We start from the raw sequence: 20,000 nt of genomic DNA, 5'->3' as shown, positions 1-20,000 counted from the left end.
ACACACACACACACACACACACACACACACACACCAGGGACATGGCTGGTATTGGCTTGCTATGTGGCAGTAGTTTTCGTTATTTTTTTATTTAGCTTACTTTCTCTTTTTATATTTGAGAGAGAGAGAGAGAGAGTAATGACAAAAATACTGCAGTTATATTTTCCCCATGAAGTCCGGATGTCGCCTAGATAGATAGATAGGTAGATAGATATAGACAGATAGATAGATAGATATAGATTTTTTAATGGCTATACAGATACTCCATTGGTATTTCGAGTTATCTTTTTTGTCATATATATTTTTTTTACTGATAGGGAGAGTACTGGAGAGGGGCGCCTTCACGTGGTGGCACCGATATAACCAGGCGGAGTAACTGGATACTTATAAATGCGTCCTTGGTCTCCCTCTCCGTCTCCCCAAAGGACGATGGTGGACTGCAGGAGGGGAGCAAGTTCAGCCTGCAGTCCACTGAGTTCACATTCACGCGAGAAAATGATTACTACTACTACTACTACTACTACCACTACCACCACCACCACCACCACCACCACCACCACCACCACTACTACTACTACTACTACTACTACTACTACTTCCTTTCTCTTTATTCATTTCTCTTTTCTTATTTACAGCGAAGCAACTCCACGAAGGTCACCCAGTCACCTGTGTTTCTTAAGACATGGGATCAAGAGAGGTCCAGCATCTTAACCCTTACTTAAGAAAATTTAAAGACGGTTCCTCAGCGCCTCTTTCCCAGGTATGTTTTTTTTTTTTCCCTTGTAACACCTTTGTCTTGTGTTAATTAGTGTCACCTGAATATTCGTGCTAATATTTGTTTTACCTGCGTTACTGATGACTCTTTTTTTTTATTCTTCGTTGTGTTTTTCCATCTTTCTGCTTGTTTGTGTGTCTGTGTGTGTGGATGGATGGATGATTATGTATGTGTGTGTGTGTGTGTATGTACGTTTATGCTTCAGCTTATGTTACTGTCGATCAAGAAGATTAATTTTTGTGGGTTACCAGACGACCATGTCTGAATGTAAATACTATGGACCGTAATCTCCCCAGCCCTCACCTCTCTTCACCCCCGCTTTTCTTCCCCTCCCCCTCCCTTCTCCCCAGCCGTTATCCTCACTCTCTGCGTCCCACCCCCCTCCCCTCCACTTTTTCTCTCCCCCACCACTTCCCACACCCCCACCTCCCCCTCCTTCCCCCACCACCACAGACCTCCTAAAGTTTCACAGTAGCTGCCTAATTCTGGTCCAATTTCCTATACACTGTGGTGGAAATTTTGTCCCCCTCCTCCTCCCCCAATCCCCTTCCCCCTCCTCCCCCTTTCCCTTTCCTCTACCTCCCTCTCCTTCACTTCTCTTCCTCTCTTGTCCTCCTCCTCCTCCTCCTCCTTATTTTCCCGTTCCTCTTCCTCCTTTCCATCTTCCTCGTTTCTCTTCCTATCCCCTTTTATCCTCCCCCCCTTCCCACAGTCCCCTATCCCTTCCCCTCCCCCTCCCCTGCCTTCTCCCTACTCTTTCTCTCACCTTTTACCCTCCCTTCCCCTGCCGTTCCTCTGTCCTTCCTACCTCCTTCGTTTACCCCTCCCTTCCTGCACCCCTTCTCCTCGTTTCCCCCTCCCCTTCCCTCCCTCCTCCCCTTCCCGCCCCCCTCCCCACCACCCAGACTCTAAAGTTTCAGAGTTGTTGCCTAATTTTGGTCTAATTACCTATACACCCTAGTGGATGTTCTGTCCCCTCCCCTCCCCTCCCCTCCCCTCCCCTCCCCTCCCCCTCCCCTCCCCTCCCCTTAACCCTCCTCCTTCCCTCTCCCTCTCCTGCTGCTCCTCCTTCCCTTTTTTCCCTCCTACTCCTCCTTCCCCGCTCCTTCTCCCCAACCCTTTCTCCTCCTCCCCCTCTTCTCATACCTCCTCTTCCTCTTCTCCCTCTCCCATCTCCCCTTCCTCTCCGTCTCTTCCTACCCCTGCCCCTCTTCCTTCCCCTCTCTCACCCATCCTTCTCACTCTCCCTTCCTTTCCCTTCCCTCTCTGCCATTCTTTCCTTCATTTCCCCATCTTTCTTCCCCTTTTCCTGTTTTCTCTCTATCTCATTTACCCTCCTCCCCCTCCGTCTCCTCCCACCCCTTCTCCCTCCCCCTCCATCCAATTTCCCTCCTTCCCTTTCCCATTTTCCTACGTCTTTCCTTTCTTCCTCCTTTCCTTTGCCTCTCCTTTCAATCTGCTTTCCCTTTTTCTTTTCTCCCTTTACTTTCCCTCTTTTCACCTCTTCCCCCTCTCTCTCCCTCATTCCCGGCCTCCTCTCTCCGCCTCTAATCTCTTTCCCTTTTTCTTTCTCTCCCTTTGCCTTACCTCCTATCACATCTTCCTCCTCCTCCCCCTCCTCCTTTCTACACCTCTAAATCTCTCTCCCTTTTTCTCTCTCTCCCCATACCTTCCTTTCACCTCTGCCTCCTCCCCTCCCCCTCTCTCCACCTCAAAATCTCTTCCCTTTTTATCTCTCTCTCCCCATAGCTTCCTTTCACCTCTGCCTCCTCCCCTCCCCCTCCCCCTAATCTCTTTATAATAATCCAGGTAAGAAGCTACAGAGAATTAGGATTTCTCTCTCTCTCTCTCTCTCTCTCTCTCTCTCTCTCTCTCTCTCATTTGCTTACTGTGTTCTTTCCTTCCTCCCCGCCTGCCTCCTCTTCCTCCTACTGCCTGCCTCAGTCTCCCCTGCCTTACCTCCCCATCCTTGTCCTGTTTTCCCTATCCTCCCCCTGCTTCTACCTCTCTGTACTTTCTCTGCCTCACCCTGCCTACCCCTGCCTCTCTCCTCCCTTCACACTTCCTGCCTCACCCTATCTTCTGCCTCCCACCCTGTCTTTAGCTTCCCCTGTCTCTCCCCTTCCCTCACCCTGCCTAACCCTTTCGACCTTCCTGCCTAACCCTACCTATCTTCCTGTTTCACCCTGCCGAACCGTATCTGCGTTCCTGCTTCACCCTGCCTAACCCTACATACCCTCCTGCCCCGCCGTGCCAAACCCTACCTACCTTCCTGCCTCGCCCTGCATAACCCTACTACCTTCCTGTCTCACCCTGCCTAACCCTACCTACCTTCCTGTCTCACCCTGCCTAACCCTACCTACCTTCCTGTCTCACCCTGCTAACCCTACCTGCCTTCCTGCCTCACTCTGCCTAACCCTTCCTACCTTCCTGCCTAACCCTGCCCACCTCCCTGCCTTCTTTCCTTACCCCTCCTAAACCAACCTACCTTCCTGCCTCACCCTACCTACCTTCCTGCCTCACCCTGCCTAACCCTACCTACCTTCCTGGATCACTCTGCCTAACCCTACCTACCTTCCTGCCTCACCCTGCCTAACCCTACCTACCTTCCTGCCTCACCCTGCCTAACCCTACCTACCTTCCTGCCTCACCCTGCTACTTTCTTGCTTCACCCTGCCTAACCCTAGCTACTTTCCTGCCTCACCCTGCTACCTTCTTGCTTCACCCTGCCTAACCCTACCTACCTTCCTGCCTCACCCCGCCCACATCCCTGCCTCCCCGTCTCATTTAATATGCACTCCTGGCCTGAAGAACAAGTATATTCATTAACAGAGAAGTGTGAGGAGGGTTCTCTCTCTGTCTCTCTCTCTCCGTCTCTCTCTCTCTCTCTTTCTCTCTCTCTCTCTCTCTCTCTCACACACACACACACACACACACACACACACACACACACAGTAATTAGCTTCAGTCTTGCCTACTTCATTTAAACTTCCCTGCTCTCTCTCTCTCTCTCTCTCTCAGCCTCACAAAAGCCGACTAAGACTCTCCCTCTTCAGCCTCTTAGCTGGTCTTTTGGGTTTGGGGGTGGGGAGGGGAGGGGAGGGGAAGGAGAGGGAATTATGAAGGGTAATGGGAGGGGGAGGGGGAGGGGAAGATGACTAATGGAAAGGAAGGGGATTAGAGAGTAAGAGGAAGTGTAAAGGAAAGGGAGGGGAGGGGGAAGGGGAAGGAGGGAGGGGAAGCATAGATAAGAGGGAGGAAATAGGGAAGGGGAAGGGAGGGAGAAAGGAAGGGGAAGAAGGGAGGCGAAGCAAAGAGGGGGAAGGCGATGGGCGGGAGGGGGAGGGTAAGGATGAGTAAAAGGTGATGGTGTGGTGGAGAGAGAGAGAGAGAGAGAGAGAGAGAGAGAGAGAGAGAGAGAGAGAGAGAGAGAGAGAGGTTTAAATGAACTGGGCAAGAATGAAGCTAATTACTGTGCGTGTGTGTGTGTGAGTGTGTGTGTGTGTGTGTGTGTGTGTGTGTAGTTTATATGCACACGTGATTTTATTCCGGGTCATGCATATTGTCCCTTTATAAGAGAGAGAGAAAGAGAGAGAGAGATGCAAGTTGGGTATGTATAAATAGTGTGGTAACCCCCGCCCTCTCTCTCTCTCTCTCTCTCTCTCTCTCTCTCTCTGATCCTCACTAAACCTCCCGTTCACTCTCACCTCACCTCATCACTCAACTCCCCCTTCCCTCCCCTCCCCTCCCCTCCCCTCCCCTCCCCTCCCCTCCCCTTCTTTCTTCCTTTCCCTCCCCTCACATCCTCTCCACAGCTGTTCATCATTGTTATCATTATTGGGGAAAGAAATGTTGCTCTCTCTCTCTCTCTCTCTCTCTCTCTCTCTCTCTCTCTCTCTCTCTTTCTCTCTATTTCCTCCAAGCTTTTCACCCCTCCTTCCCTCCCTCCCTTTCCTCCCCTTGCCTCATTTCCTACCTTCCTTCCGACCCTAATGCCCTCTCTCTCTCTCTCTCTCTCTCTCTCTCTCTCTCTCTCTCTCTCTCGTTTCCCCTACCCCCTTCCTCTCTTCCATTTCCCCTCCCTCCCCTCTCTCCTCCCTTCCATTTCCACTTCATCCCCACTCTCCTCTCTTCCATTCCCCCTCCCCTCATCTACTTTCCATTCTCATTTCCCCTGTGATCTCTCCGTCCCTCCATCTCCCCCCTCCTCCTCCTCCATACTCCCTTCCCATCTCCTCCTCCCCTCCCTTCCTTCACCTCCCTCTCTCCCTTGTGACTTTCCTCATTTCATCCCTATATAACAGATACCCTCCCCTCTCTCTCTATCTTTTTCTTTCTGTTCCTTCTTAACGTCCACTCTCTTCGTTCACTTCCCTCACCCGTTCTCTCTCTCTCTCTCTCTCTCTCTCTCTCTTCTTTCATACGTAAAATAATGCATAATAACAGACGGTGTAAATATGTAAGAGAGTTGGTGAGGCGGCGTTGTGCATTATTAATTTTCTGTCACTGTTAAAAAGACTCCTTGGCTATTTCTGGGCTCACACTTCTCTCTACATGCCTGTCTATCTATCTGTGTATCTATCTGTTTATCTATCACCTTTCTCTACATGTCTCTCTATCTGGCTATCTACTTCTATCGATTTATCTCTATACATATATGCTTAGTTCAATCATACCCCTTTTTACATGTCTATCTATCTATCTGTCTGTCTGTCTGTCTGTCTATGTCTCACCTCTATTGGTCTATCTATCTGTCTGCCGCTATCGATTTTATCTTATATGCATCGTTTAATCACACCTCTCTTTACGTCTCTCTCTCTCTCTCTCTCTCTCTCTCTCTCTCTCTCTCTCTCTCTCTCTCTCTCTCTCTCAGTTTAGATGTTTCTGATATATATTCGGTATGCTATATTGATATGTTTAGATATGCTTAGAATTGACAGCCGTTGATAGATTGATAGATATACGTAGATAGATAGATACATGCGGGTTAATACGGGATAAGGACGGGATACTAAATGATGATGATGATGATGATGATGATGATGATGACTGGTAGTGGTGATAGCAGCGATAATGCCAGTGATGATAGTGAAAAAAGAAGGAAAAGATGATGATGATGGTGGTGGTGGTGACGAAGAGGAGGAGGAGGAAGAGGAAGCAACCAGTGAGAGAGAGAAAGTAAGAGCATATTGTAGCATTCTCTCTCTCTCTCTCTCTCACGTCACGCCCTCAGTAATGATCGGCTCAATTACTCTCCTCCTCCTCCTCCTCCTCCTCCTCCTCTCTTTCATCTAGGGTTATATCTTCTTATTATTTTCTTTCCCTTTTCTCTCTTCTCTTCCTCTCCCTCTCCATCCTCTTCCTCGCCTCCCATATCCATTTTCTTCTGCTCTTCTCTTTCTCCATCCCCCCCCCTCTCTCTCTCTCTCTCTCTCTCAAGTGTACCTAATTTCCTTGTTATCCTCCTTATTATTCCCTCTCGTCCTCTTTCCCCAACCTCTTATATCCAATTATCTTCCTCCTCCTCCTCCTCTTCCTCCTCCTCCTCCTCCTCCTCTTCCTCCTCCTCTTCCTCCTCTTCCTCCTCCTCCTCCTCCTCCTCTTCCTCCTCCTCCTCTTCCTCCTCTTCCTCCTCCTCCTCCTCTTCCTCCTCTTCCTCCTCCTCCTCCTCTTCCTCCTCCTCCTCCTCCTCCTCCTTTCCTCTGTATAATTTTCATTCTTTTTCTTTTTTGTTGTTTGCATCGTCTCTCTCATCCACTGGACTGTCTTTCCTTTTCCCCATTATTATTATTATTATTATTATTATTATTATTATTATTATTATCATTATTTCTTCAACCTTCTTCTGTTTCTCTACTTTTTATCGAATGTCGTTCTCTCTCTCTCTCTCTCTCTCTCTCTCTCTCTCTCTCACATCCACATCGGGTCATTATTTACCTTAAGTGGATAGTTTGTCGGCCAATTTAATGCGGAGGGACCCAGCTCTCTCTCTCTCTCTCTCTCTCTCTCTCTCTCTCATCTTCATCGCATAATCCCCGGAAATGTTGCAATAGTGTCGCTGAGAGAGAGAGAGAGAGAGAGAGAGAGAGAGAGAGAGAGAGAGTAAATATGTGTAACGTAGAGCCTGAGTGTAAAAGTGTTTGTGTATCCTAATTAAGTGTGTGTGTGTGTGTGTGTGTGTGTGTGTGTGTGTGTGTGTGTGTGTGTAAACCTTTCAGACGGATATCATTTTTCACAGAGTTTATGTCGCTTTAACGTTTCTCTCTGTCTGTCTGTCTGTATGTCTCTCTCTCTCTCTCTCTCTCTCTCTCTCTCTCTCTCTGTCTCTCTCCCTTAATGAGGAGAGAAATTGCCTAGTCACCCCTATAAAGAAAAACGGTATCCCATTTTCTTTCAATTTAGTGAAGCAGTTTTAGGGGAGACCAAAGTATATATACGAGTAAGTTAAAGTAGTGTGGAAAGAAAACGAGTGTGAAAAGAAAATGGGTGACATAAGAGAGAGAGAGAGAGAGAGAGAGAGACTAATGAGAGAAAGAACATTAGTATCTTGAGAGAGAGAGAGAGAGAGAGAGACTAATGAGAGAAAGAACATTAGTATCTTGAGAGAGAGAGAGAGAGAGGGAGAGGGGGAAGTGGTAAAGCGGAAGAGAGAGAGAGAGAGGGAGAGGGGGAAGTGGTAAAGCGGAAGAGAGAGAGAGAGAGAGAGTCATTATCATTATAGATGTTGACCTACGCCACATACTAAATAATTCACACACACTATTATGCTAGGGAGAGAGAGAGAGAGAGAGAGAGAGAGAGAGAATACATCGACCAGTAACGAGGAAGCAGGAAATGAAGTAAAGAATAATTCGGTGTAGAGGAGGAGAGAAAGGAGTAACGTGTACATAAAAAGAGGCGATTTCCTTGTAAGATTCTTTGGATTTCTCAAGATGTTTTCTAGATGTCTTGAGGGGATTTTATTTGGGTGGTGGAAATTCTCTCTCTCTCTCTCTCTACAGACAGACACACACACACATTTTCCCTTCCCATCCCTCCACTACCTCACCTCTCCTTCCCCTCCCCTCCCTCTCATTCCCTCAATTATAACTCTTTTAGGAGTGTGTGAGAGCAAAAAAAATGCTAATTCCATTTTGCTTAAAATTTCTGCGTGAAGTGAGTGGACTGAAGGAGTGGAAGAGCTTTTGTACCTCTCTCTCTCTATCTCTCTCTCTCTCATCCATCCACCATTTTTTCATCCCCTCTTCCCCTCCCACCCCTCTTTCTTTCCCTTTGTAATCCTCTGTTCCCCATCTCTTCTCCCTTCCTCTTTTCTCCCTTTCCCTCTTTCCTTCAAGCTTCTTTCTCTCCTCTCTTCCTCTCCCCTTCCATCTCACCCTCTCCCTCTGCTTACCTATTGTCTTCTTCTCATCTTCACTCCTCTCGTTTCGTCTTCTCCCTTCTCTTATATTTCTTCCTTATTCTCTTAGCTTACATTTCCTTTCCTTCCCTCCCTCTTCCTCTTCTTGTTCCTCCCCCTCATTACTCTTCCCCCTCTCCTCCTCCTCTTTCTCAACCTTGATCCCCTTGTCTTTTTCTGCCTCTTCTTCCATTCCCCCTTCTCCCTCCCCACCCCCTCTCTCTTCCCTTTTCCCCCTTTCCTCACCCCCTCTCTCCCTCCTCTCCCAAATCCCCTTTTTCCCTCCCTTCCCTCCCTTTCTCCCTCTTCTTTCTCTCCCTTCCCTCTTCCCATCTCTCCCTTCCCTCCCTCCCTCTTTCCCTTCCCTCTTCCCATCTCTCCCTTCCCTCCCTCCCTCTTCCCCTCCCCTGCCCTGCCCTAACGTCGTTGTGCCCTGGCCTGCCCTGCGCTTCGCTTGCTTGATGTGTCTTGTATTGCATTACTTGCCCAGGTTTGCCCTGCCCTGTCCTCACGCTCCTCCTTCACCTCTCGTCTTTATCATCTCATTTTATTTCCCTCCCCTTCTCTTGCCTTTCCTTCCTCTTTCTTCTCCTTCCTTACATTCCTCTGTATTCCTTCCTTCCCGTCCCTTTTCTCCGCTTCCCCTTGCCTTCATATTCCTTCTCTTTCTCTTCCCTACCATTTCCTTCTTTTTCCTCCTTTCTCCTCCCTTTCTTTTCTTTCAGTTCCTCTTCCCTTCCCTTCCCTTTTTTCCTTTTTTCATCCCTGCCATTCCCTTCTTTTCCCCCCTTCCCTTTGTTTTCCTTCTGGTTCTCGTCCCATCTCTCCCATCCTTTCCCTTCAGCGACATTTCATTCCAGTTCATTCTTTACCCTTCCCATCTGTTCCTTTCCATGCCCTTTCCTATCTCCCTATGTCTTGCCCTATCTGATCTTCCTTTCGGGGGGTAGGGAGGGGGCTGGGGGGTGTGTGTGTAGCCGGGCAGCTCCACCACGTAAAGGCTGAAAGGTGTAACGTGCCCAGGTGAGTCATGAACAGGTGTTTCCAGGTGCTAATTAAACGGAAGACACCTGAGCCCTCTAGAAATAAAAGAAAAAATTATATGTCACCTGAGCCCCCCAAAAGGTAAAAAAATAAATAAATAAATAAATGAATAAAAGGTATGGACACTAATGAACGTAACTTACTGATTAGCGAACGAAATGATGTGAAAATTTTGCAACGCTTAAGTAGTTTCGAATGATGGATGGAACTTTTTGCACAATATTTCGCTACGTCGTTCACTTTGTTTCGATTGGCAGGTGGTGAAGGCGCTAATTATTATTATTATTATTATTTTTTATTTTTATTTTTTGCCAACACCTGACGATCTTGAAACTTTTGCCAACACCTGATGATCTTAAACTTTTGCCAACACCTGATGATCTTAAACTTTTGCCAACACCTGATGATCTTAATTAAACTTTTGCCAACACCTGACGAATTGGATGAAACTTTTACACCTTTTTTTCAATAAGTTTCAGTGGTTTAAATGTTAGAGTAATATTTGTGGTGGAAATACCAAGATGAAGAGGTAAATATTACATAGAGATAGGTATTAAATAAATTACTTTGGTATTTACGGAATGGGTGGTATTACTGGACCTGGTATGAGAGGTGGACCCTGGTATTAAAGGAAGCCCCTGGTATTAATTGAAGCCTTTGGTATTACATGCAGTGGCCATTATTGACAGCGGGAAGTGTGTGTGTGTGTGTGTGTGTTTGAGAGAGAGAGAGAGAGAGAGATTGGCGGGTGTAAGAGGCTTGTTGTGAGCTCTCTTCAGTCTTGCAACAAAGAGCAAGTTGATGTGCAATATGGTGGTACACATTTTGCTCAGGTGAGGCAGGGGTAGGCAAAGGAGGTCAGGCAGAGAGGGGAGAGGCAGGGGGGTTGAGGTAGAGAGGGAGGCAGGATAAGATGAGATGATGAAGGGAGAGGGAGAGAGAGAGAGAGAGGGAAAAGGAAGAGGAGGAGAGGTTGAAATAGGTAAACAGGGTGAGACGTTAGGCAGGAAGGATGCAGGGATAGGCAGGGTGATTAGGTAGGGAGTGGGAGGCAGGGCGGAAGGAGGTGAGGCAGGGAGAGGAGGAGTGTTGGGGGTTAGGTATGAAGGGGAGAGGCAGAGATCTTGAGAGGGAAGGAGGGAGAGAAGCAGAAGCAGGCAGAAGGAGAGAGAGAGAGGGGATCAAAGAGTGTTTTGCCAGTCAGTTCATCCTGAGTGGCCGAGAATTGATGTGGTTTGCCCCGATCCTGTGCCTTACCCTGCCTCACTTTACTTCTGCCTTACCCTGCCCCAGTCTCCCTCCATTTCTTGCCTCGCCCTGCCTTACTTTTCCCTTCTGCCTCACCCTTTCCTCACTTTCCCATTCCTGTCTTTCTCTGCCTCAACGGTACCTCATTCTGCCTTATATTTGCTTCATCTTCCTTCGTCTTCTTCACTCTAACCTGCCTTCCTCTGCTTTTCTTTCTCCTGCCTCCTTACCCTGCCTTTCCTGTCTTCATTCTGCTGTCCTCTGCCTTGATCTTTCTCTGCCTTACTCTGCCTGTCTTCTGTCCTTCCTTCACTTCCTCTTTCTTATTATCCTTCCTTTCCCACTCTGTGTACTTAGGCTTCTCTCTGCCTCACCCTCTGTCCCCCCACCCTGCATCTCTCTCTCTCTCTCTCTCTCTCTCTGAAGTACGTGTCGAACAACCATTTTTCTCTTTCTTTCTCTTCTTTCCTCATCTTTTCTTCCTTTCCCCCCTCTTTTCTCCCCTATTTTTCCACAGTACGAAGAGAGAGAGAGAGAGAGAGAGCGTTCCAAATCTTTAAATTATTCCTAACTCTTGCTCACTGTCTTTTCGCCTCTCTTGTCCTCCTCTCTTTTGTGCTGCCCCTCTCTTTTTCACTTCTCTTTTTCTCTCTTTCCCTCATTTTCTTTTCTTCCTTTTTATTATCTTCCTCTTTTTCTATCTTTTCCTATTCATTTTCCTCTCATTTTCTCTCGTATTCTCTCCCTTTCCTTCTCTTTTTCTCCTCTCTTCTTTACTCTCTTCATCTCTTCTCTTTTATTCTCCTGCCTCTCCTCTGTATTATTTTCCTAGTTTCCTCTCTTCACTGTTCTTCTCCATTCTCTTTTTTCACACATTTCTTCCTATCTTCTTTTCTTCTCCCGCCCGTCTCTCTCTCTCTCTCTCTCTCTCTCTCTCTCTCTCTCTCTCTCTCTCTCTCTCTCTCTCTCTCTCTCCCCACCCCTACATCCAGTCCTTCCACCTAACCTCTCCATCCACTCTTCTAGCCACCTAACTGACTTAACCTCTCCACCTACTCTATCCACCAGCATCCATATTCTCCATCCATCCACCTAGTTTCCCCACATCCAACCCTTCCAATTAACTTCCCCAATTCCACCTCTCCACTTCCACCCTTCCTCCTCCACCTCTCCACTTCCACCCTTCCACCTCCAACCTCCACTTCCACCTCTCCACCTTCCACTTCCACCTCTCCACCCTCCACTTCCACCTCTCCACCCTCCACTTCCACCCTTCCACTTCCACCTCTATATCTCCACCCCAATACTTCCACCTTTCCACTTCCACCCCTCCACTTCCACCTCCACTTCCCCCTTCCACCTCCACCCTCCACTTCTTCCACTCTTCCACCTAACTTTTCCCGGGGCCGACCCACTCAAAACAAGCTTCAGTGTCACGCTAGGTTAAAAAATGGTAGAGACGAGGTCAAACTAGGTCTCTCTCTCTCTCTCTCTCTCTCTCTCTCTCTCTCTCTCTCTCTCTCTCCTCCTCCTCCTCCTCCTCCTCCTTCTCCTCCTCCTCCTCCTTTTCCTTTCTCTTTCCTCCTACACTTCCATCGCTCCCCCCCCCCTCTCACCTCCATTCATCCATCAACACAGCATTCACTCTCCAACACCTCCCTCCTTCCCACCCTCCCTCCATTCGTATCCTTCTTCTTTTCACCCCTTCCCTCCCCTCCCCCTATCCACCCTCTCATCAATACTTTGCATTCATTCTCCCACTTCTGTCTTTCCCCTCCCCCTCCTCGCCTCCCCTCATCCCTCACTCCCATTCACTTCTTTCTTTTTTTCCTCCATCCCTCTGCATCACACTAAGTCTCTCTCTCCATCCCCTCACTATCCATCCCTCCCTTCCCCTCCCCCCACCCCTCCCTCTCCCCTGTATTCCCCTTTTCACCTCTCATTCACTCTTCATCTCCCTCTCATTTCCTTTTCCCATCCTCTCCCTTCCTCGATCAGTACTTCTCATTTCCTCCCTCGCTTCCCTCTCCCTTCTCCCTCACCTCACCCTCCCCTCACCTCACCCCCCCCTCTCCTTATCTCTCTCTCTCCCTCCCACTCCCTCCCTTACTCCCACCCACCTCTCCCCATTCCTTCAGTTTCTCTCTCTCTCCCTCTCTCTCTAACTGGACTCGTACTTAAAAAAAAGAAGTGACTCCTATGTATTGATTACTTTGGTACACGGGCGCTGAGCGAGAAAGGTCACTGGCCGAGGGAGAGAGAGAGCGAGAGAGAGAGAGAACAGTAGGAGTAAGAGGATTTATGTATGGAGATAAAAATGATATAATTGAGAGGGAGAGAGAGAACAGTAGGAGTAAGAGGATTTATATATGGAGAAAAAAAAAGATAATTGAGAGAGAGAGAGAGAGAGAGAGAGAGAGAGTTGTAGTGACTGTGTACATAGATTTAAAAAAAAAAAAAACATTTCTCCACCTTCCTCACCTGACCTCTCCACTTCTTAACCTCTCCACCTCCCTCACCTAACCTTTCCATCCACCTCTCCACCTTCCTCATCTCCACTTCACCTCACCCCTCCACTTCCTTCACCTCTCCACCCACTCCTCCACCTCACTTCTGCATCCATCCCCTCCACCTCCCTCATCTCCACCTCACCTCATCCCTGCAACCACCGCTCCACCTCACCTCTCCACCCACTTCTCTACCTCACCTCCCCACCCACCCCTCCACCTAACCTCTCTTCTCACCCCTCCACCTCACCTCTCGACCCACCGCTCCACCTCACCTCTCCGATCTCCACCCACCGCTCCACCTCACCTCTCCACCCACTCCTCCACCTAACCTCTCCACCCACCCCTCCACCCGCGGCCATTGGGTGAACGGGTCCAGTACGGCACCTCTAAAACCAATACTAATTCCACTCACTGCAATCAGCGCTGGAATGGCTCACCCTTGCCATTAACTACCTCTACCATTCCACTACCATTTATTCTACTACCACAACTACCACCATTCCTACCAGTCCTACAACAGTTTCTATTAATCCTACTAGCATTTTTACTACTACTACTGCTACTACTACTACTGCTATTACTACTGCTACTACTACCACCACCACCACCAGTATCATCATTACCCCTACAACTACGAAATTTCTTTATGTTTTCCTTATTAACGTGTCATCAATGTATTTCATCTCTCTCTCTCTCCATTATAATTTCACTCCAAAAGTCTATGGATTTTCCCCATATGATTTCACTTACTCTAATTCATAATTCTCTCTCTCTCTCTCTGACCATTATAATTTCACTCCAAAAGTCTACGGATTTTCCCCATATGATTTCACTTACTCTAATTCATAATTCTCTCTCTCTCTCTCTCTCTCTCTCTCTCTCTCTCTCTCTCTCTCTCTCTCTCTCTTTCTCTCAGGTCTTTCTCTCTCTCTCTCTCTCAGGGATCAGATGGGACTAAACCCCCACATCTCATTTACCTGGAACACCTCTTCTTCAGGTGTCCTAATTTCATCTCGTCTTGATCCCCTTTATATCTCACTTTCTCTTTTTCTCTCTCTTTCACTTATTCTCCCAGCCTAATCCCCGTCTCTCTCTCTCTCTCTCTCTCTCTCTCTCTCTCTCTTTCAAACCTAGGTCCCCTTTCCCTCTTTCTCTGACTTTCTCTTTTCTCTCTCCATTTTTTTCTTTCTCACCATGGTCCCCCCTTTCTCTCTTTTCCATTTTTAATTTTCTCTTTCTCAACATGACCCCCCCCTCTCTCTCTCTCTCTTTCTTTTTTCTCTTTCCATCTAGCTCTTTTTTTCCCCACAGTGCTGCAGTTTAAAGTCTCCCCCCCACCCCCCCACCCCTCTTTTTGGGCCTGTGTATATCTGTTTTTGTCTGTCTGTCTGTCTGTCGGCTTGTCTTTCTGTCTGTCTTTCCCGTCTGTGTGAATGTAGGTCTGTTATCTATCCGTCTGTCTGTATCTGTCCATCTATGTATCTATCTGTCTGTCTGTCTGTCTGTCTAGGGGTGAAAAAGGGTGGCTATGAAGAGAAAGAGTGAAAGAGAGGGGAGAAAGAGTGAAAGAGAGGGGAGAAAAGGAAGGGAGGAAAAGAAGAGAGGGGAGGAACAAGAAAATGGAGGGAGGGGAAAAGGAACAGAGAAGCAGACAGAGCCGAACGAAGAGAGAGAGAGAGAGAGAGCTGAAGTATCTATCCTCTTTATTTTTGCCTTAAGCTTTACCTCATGTTGCCTGCGCTTCCGTGAGAGAGAGAGAGAGAGAGAATCCATCACCTTTATCTCTCACTCAGGTGTTACTTCATCTTACTTCGCTCGAGTGAAAGGTGATAGGTGAAGATCGGAGAGAGAGAGAGAGAGAGAGAATTCCAGCCTTATACTGACGCGCGGTAGGCAACATTACATTTTAAGTAATTATGTACAGTGAGCACATGTAATAAGGAACTGAACCAAATTAAGTACAAATGTAATGGTGTCCAGATGAAGTGTACAAATGTAACACTAGCACCGTGATGTATGGTAAATATGTTAGTATATCACTGAAGAGAGGAAATATAACTGATATAACCCAGTGGTATAACAGAAGGAATTATATAACTGAGGAGTGTAAGTATGGCGTAATAATGTATACGATGAAAAATGCATATAAGAAAGGTGTAGAAGAGTGAGTATATATTTTAAGATATAGCAAGAAATATAACGTCTAGCATATCCATTTTGCGTAAAGTATTTGAGGTATGTTTGTATAGCCTGGCAGGTGAGCTTGCTAATTATGTCGGTGCAACCACGTGAAGGCGGCACCGAAATGAACAGTACAGGTGAGAAGCATGGATATAGCCTAATCTGTCTATCTATCTCTATCTATCTATCTATAGCCTGAAGCCTTGATCCCGTAATGGGTGGCCACAGACAAATATCCTCCATGTCGCTCTGTCTCCTGCCATTTCACTCCCCCCCTTCCCAGCCCCCCCCCTCTCTCATATACCTCTCCATTCCATCCCTCCGTCTTATCCTCGGTTTACCGGTCCCTTTCCCCCCTCCACGTCACTCACAAACACACTCCTCGTTAGTCTCTCGCCCCATCCACACACTTCTCCTATACCTCTCCACTCCATCCCTTCATCTTATCCTCGGTCTATCCTGCCCTCCCCCATTCCATCTCACTCACATACACTCTCCTCGTTAGTCTCTCGCTCTCCATCCACACACCCCTCTCATATACCTCTCCACTCCATCCCTTCATCTTATCCTCGGTCTGTCCTTCCCTCCCCCATTCCACCTCACTCACATACACTCTCCTCGTTAGTCTCTCGCTTTCCATCCACCCCAGACGGCCAAACGATGCACAGGAAAAAAAAAATGCACACATGAAAAGATATTCAGAAAAGAAACGCGCATAAATTCATAAAAATATCCATTAAGAACTTAACATCAAACTCACCCATTCCTCGTGACCTCCTGTTTGTTAACGCATACTGCTGTAAATCTGTCCTGCAGCAGACACACCTCACGCCGTCCGCACCTCAGCAGTCCACACAGCGCGTCTGGAATAGCAGGTGCGGGTTAGTCAGCAGGAGGGTGCGTGGAGGAGGGTGGCGTGGATGGGTGGGATGGGAGAGGTGAAAGTGTGGTGGTGGGTGGGAGAGGTGATACTGTGGTAGTGGGTGTGGTGGTGATATTGTGGTAGTGGGTGTGGTGGTGATATTGTGGTAGTGGGTGTGGTGGTGATATTGTGGTAGTGGGTGTGGTGGTGATATTGTGGTAGTGGGTGTGGTGGTGATATTGTGGTAGTGGGTGTGGTGGTGATATTGTGATAGTGGGTGTGGTGGTGATATTGTGGTAGTGGGTGTGGTGATGATATTGTGGTAGTGGGTGTGGTGGTGATATTGTGGTAGTGGGTGTGGTGGTGATATTGTGGTAGTGGATGTGGTGGTGATACTGTGGTAGTGGGTGTGGTGGTGATATTGTGGTAGTGGGTGTGGTGGTGATACTGTGGTAGTGGGTGTGGTGGTGATATTGTGGTAGTGGGTGTGGTGGTGATATTGTGGTAGTGGGGGACCTGAGATTATTTATTTATTTATAACATTATTTATACCAGCAAAATGAATAACTCTACCTTAAAATATTCATCCCATATCGTCATGTATAATCCTATTGTGGATATACATAGTGAAGAATACGGGTGATTTGTGTATGTAGAGTATTTGTGATGAAAGAGAAATGTTTAAATGTGTGTGATTATTTATCTGATGGGGATTGGTGTGATACATATAAATACACATGAATACACACACACACACACACACACACACACACACACACACACACACACACACCAACCACTTTCACATTGTTTTTCATCTGTCTCTGTCTGTCTGTCTGTCTGTCTGTCTGTCTCTCTCTCTCTCTCTCTCTCTCTCTCCCTTCCTTCATTGATTTCCCTCTCTCCTTCCCCAATCTCATTAGTTAGTTGATCCCGTTTCCATTATCTCTCCCTCCCTCCCTTCTTCCCTCCTTCTTCCTTCCTTCCATCTCCTTCTTCCTTCTTCCTTCCTTTACCTTCCTTCCTGCTTTCATTCTTCCTTCCTGCTTCCTTCCTTCCTTCATTCATTCATTCCTGCTTCCTTCCTTCCTTCATTCCTTCATTCATTCCTGCTTCCCTCCTTATTCCTTCCATCCTCCCTCCCTTCCCTTCCATTCCCTTCCTTCCCATCCATTCCCTTCCTTCCTTCTTTCCTTCCTTCCTTCCCTCTCCATCATCATCAGATTATTAATTAGAGAGATTAGTTAGAGTAGATGGAAAATAAAATCTCTCTCTCTCTCTCTCTCTCTCTCTCTCTCTCTCTCTCTCTCTCTCTCTCTCCCTCCCCCCCTCCCTCCCAACTCAATAACACTCATCCCGGATTTCGCGCTTGGAAAAATATGGAATGGAAACGAAATCAAGTGGAATGCAGTGTCTCTTTGCCGATCCTTCGCTCATTAGGGAGGAGCATTTCGTTCAGGGTTGATTTTTTGAGAGAGAGAGAGAGAGAGAGAGAGAGAGAGAGAGAGAGAGAGAGAGAGAGAGATTAACGACGAAAGAACCTGTATTGTTTTGTGTGTGTGTGAGAGAGAGAGAAAGAGAGTCATCTGTTGTGCTCTATTTTTTTTCATTGTTTACATGATCCAGGGTAATTGTTTTTATTGTCATGTTTTTGTTATTGTTTTCTTTGTAATTGTTTTATTATTTCCTATTAGTGTTATTTTCATTTTTAATATCTCTGTCCCCATCACTGTATCATCACTGTTACCCTCACCATCACCACCACTACCCCCATCACTATCTCCATCATCACAATCACCCTCACCATCACCACCACTACTACCTCCATCACTGTCTTCATCATCACCCTCACCATCACCACCACTACCCCCATCATTACCCCCACCCCCACCGCCATCACTTATCAAGACCCTCATCACCACTCATCCTCACCCTCATCACTATCATCACCAACATAACCACCACCACCGTAAGACTCCTCATCACCACCATCATAACACTCACTCTTACAGCCATCATCACCACCACTCACCATCATCATCCACTGTCCCCACCATTACTATCACCACACTCAGCAGCAGCAGGAGGCGTGTGTGGTGATAAGGGGGTGAAAACACTGGTGGTGCTGCAGTTAACACAAAAACGGTCCTGTAGTTGGCACGGCTTCATGGAGAGGCAGGCAGGGGGAGGCAGGGTGTGGAGAGGCAGGGGGAGAGACAGGGAGGGAAGGGGAGGCAGAGTGTGGAGAGGCAGGGGGAGAGACAGAGAGACAGGGGGGAGACAGGGAGGGAAGGGGAGGCAGAGTGCGGAGATACAGGCAGGAGAGAGTCAGAGGGAGACAGGAAGGGAAGGGAAGGCAGAGTGTGTACATGCAGGCAGAAGAGAGGCAGGGGGAGACAAGGAGGGAGAGACAGGGAGGGAAGGAGTGGCAGAGTGTGGAGATGCAGGCAGGAGAGAGGCAGGGGGAGACAGGGAGGAGCAGGGGGGACAGGGAGGAGAGAGACGGGGGAGGCAGGGGTAGTTGTGGGAGAGGAGGGGGAGGGAGGCAGATGGGAAGAGGTTGGGTGAGGAGATGCAGTGAGGGGAGAAAGAGGGGAGAAGGAAGGAGGGAAAAACCTAGTAGAGGCAGAGAGAGAAATAGGAAAGGTTAGGCAGGGTAAGGTGAGGTAGAAATGAGTGAGGCACGGGGAGGAGAGGCAAGAGGAAGCAGGGGGGTAGGCAGGCAGGGGTGTTTGTGGCCCTGTGAGGCATCATATGTCAATACACACCCGAGAGATAGTGTCAGTATTCCTCTGCCTCACCTCCGGCCTAACCACACTACACCATTTCTGCCTCACACCTCCCTCTGCCTAACCACATTACACCATCTCTGCCTTATCCTCCCCACTTCTCTCTCTCTTTCTTCCTAACACCATTACACCATTTCTGCCTGCCTCTTTCTGCCTCAGTCTTCCCTGTCTTACCTCCTGCCTAACCAAACTACACCATTTTTGTTTTATTCTCTCACTGCCTCACTCCACTTGCTGTCTGGCTACACTACACCATTCCTGCCTCCCCCCTCCTCTCTCTCTCTCTCTCTCTCTCTCAACTCCTGCCTAACCACACCACGATTTCTGCCTGCCTCTTCCGTCTGCGCCTCCCTGCCTTACCACAGCACTCCAGCACTCCATTTCTGCATAACCTTGTATTTACACCAGTTCTCTCTCTCTCTCTCTCTCTCTCTCAATTGCCCTATCTTCTCCCTCTTCTCCTGGGAAATACGAGAAGATGCAACACTAGGGAAATGATGTTGAAGAGAGAGAGAGAGAGAGAGAGAGAGAGAGAGAGAGAGAGAAGGAGGGAAATGGAAGTGAAGGTAAGATGATGGTGAGGGGAGATGTGGAGGGGAGGCGTGGAGAGGAGGAGAGGAAGGGAGGAAGGAGAGATGGAAGGTGGGGGGTAATGGCAGTGATGATACGTTGAATATGGGATTGAGTGCTGTAATAGAGAGAGAGAGAGAGAGAGCCAGGTGTCTTATTACTTGCTGGCGTCTTTAGTTACCTCATTCGTATTTCCCTCTCTCTCTCTGTCTCTCTCTCTCTCCTTTCATCGCTTCTGTATTTCCATTATCTCTGCTTTCTCTGCTTTTATGTGCTTCTTTCTTTCTCTCTCTTTATCTCACTTTCTCTATCTGTTTCTTTCATTCCCGCTCTTGCATTCACTCCCTTCTTTCCTACTTCCTTCATTTCCTTTGCATTTCCTCCCCCTTTCCATCTGTTCGTCTTTCCCCGCCTCTTATATAATTCTTCCATATATCAATCTCCTCGTATCGCATTTCTCCTTCCTCATTTCCTTCCTCTTCTCTCCATCTCTCCTTCCTCCGCTTCCCACCCTCCTTCCTCCTCATCAATCTCCTCATTAATTACACATTTTTCCTCTCACCATTTTCTTCCTCTTCTCTCCATCTCTCCTCCTTCCTCCATCTCCTCCTTTCCTTTTCTG

General features: G+C 47.8%; 1 protein-coding gene across 1 annotated transcript in view; it reads right to left on the bottom strand.

Moving 5' to 3' along the window:
• Cow (Proteoglycan Cow) overlaps positions 1-20,000 on the bottom strand; it is a 214,101-nt gene that overhangs the window by 114,622 nt on the left and 79,479 nt on the right. Inside the window, exon 3 of the mRNA XM_080277436.1 lies at positions 15,918-16,020. Coding sequence (XP_080133562.1) covers positions 15,918-16,020 — 103 coding nt within the window. The remainder of the gene's footprint in view (positions 1-15,917; positions 16,021-20,000) is intronic.

The sequence above is a fragment of the Coenobita brevimanus genome, chromosome 69 (assembly GCF_032717465.1).
Source record: "Coenobita brevimanus isolate Jiangsu-jjx chromosome 69, ASM3271746v2, whole genome shotgun sequence".
Classification (NCBI taxonomy): Eukaryota; Metazoa; Arthropoda; class Malacostraca; order Decapoda; family Coenobitidae; genus Coenobita; species Coenobita brevimanus.
This window is presented reverse-complemented; position numbering and strand designations above follow the sequence as displayed.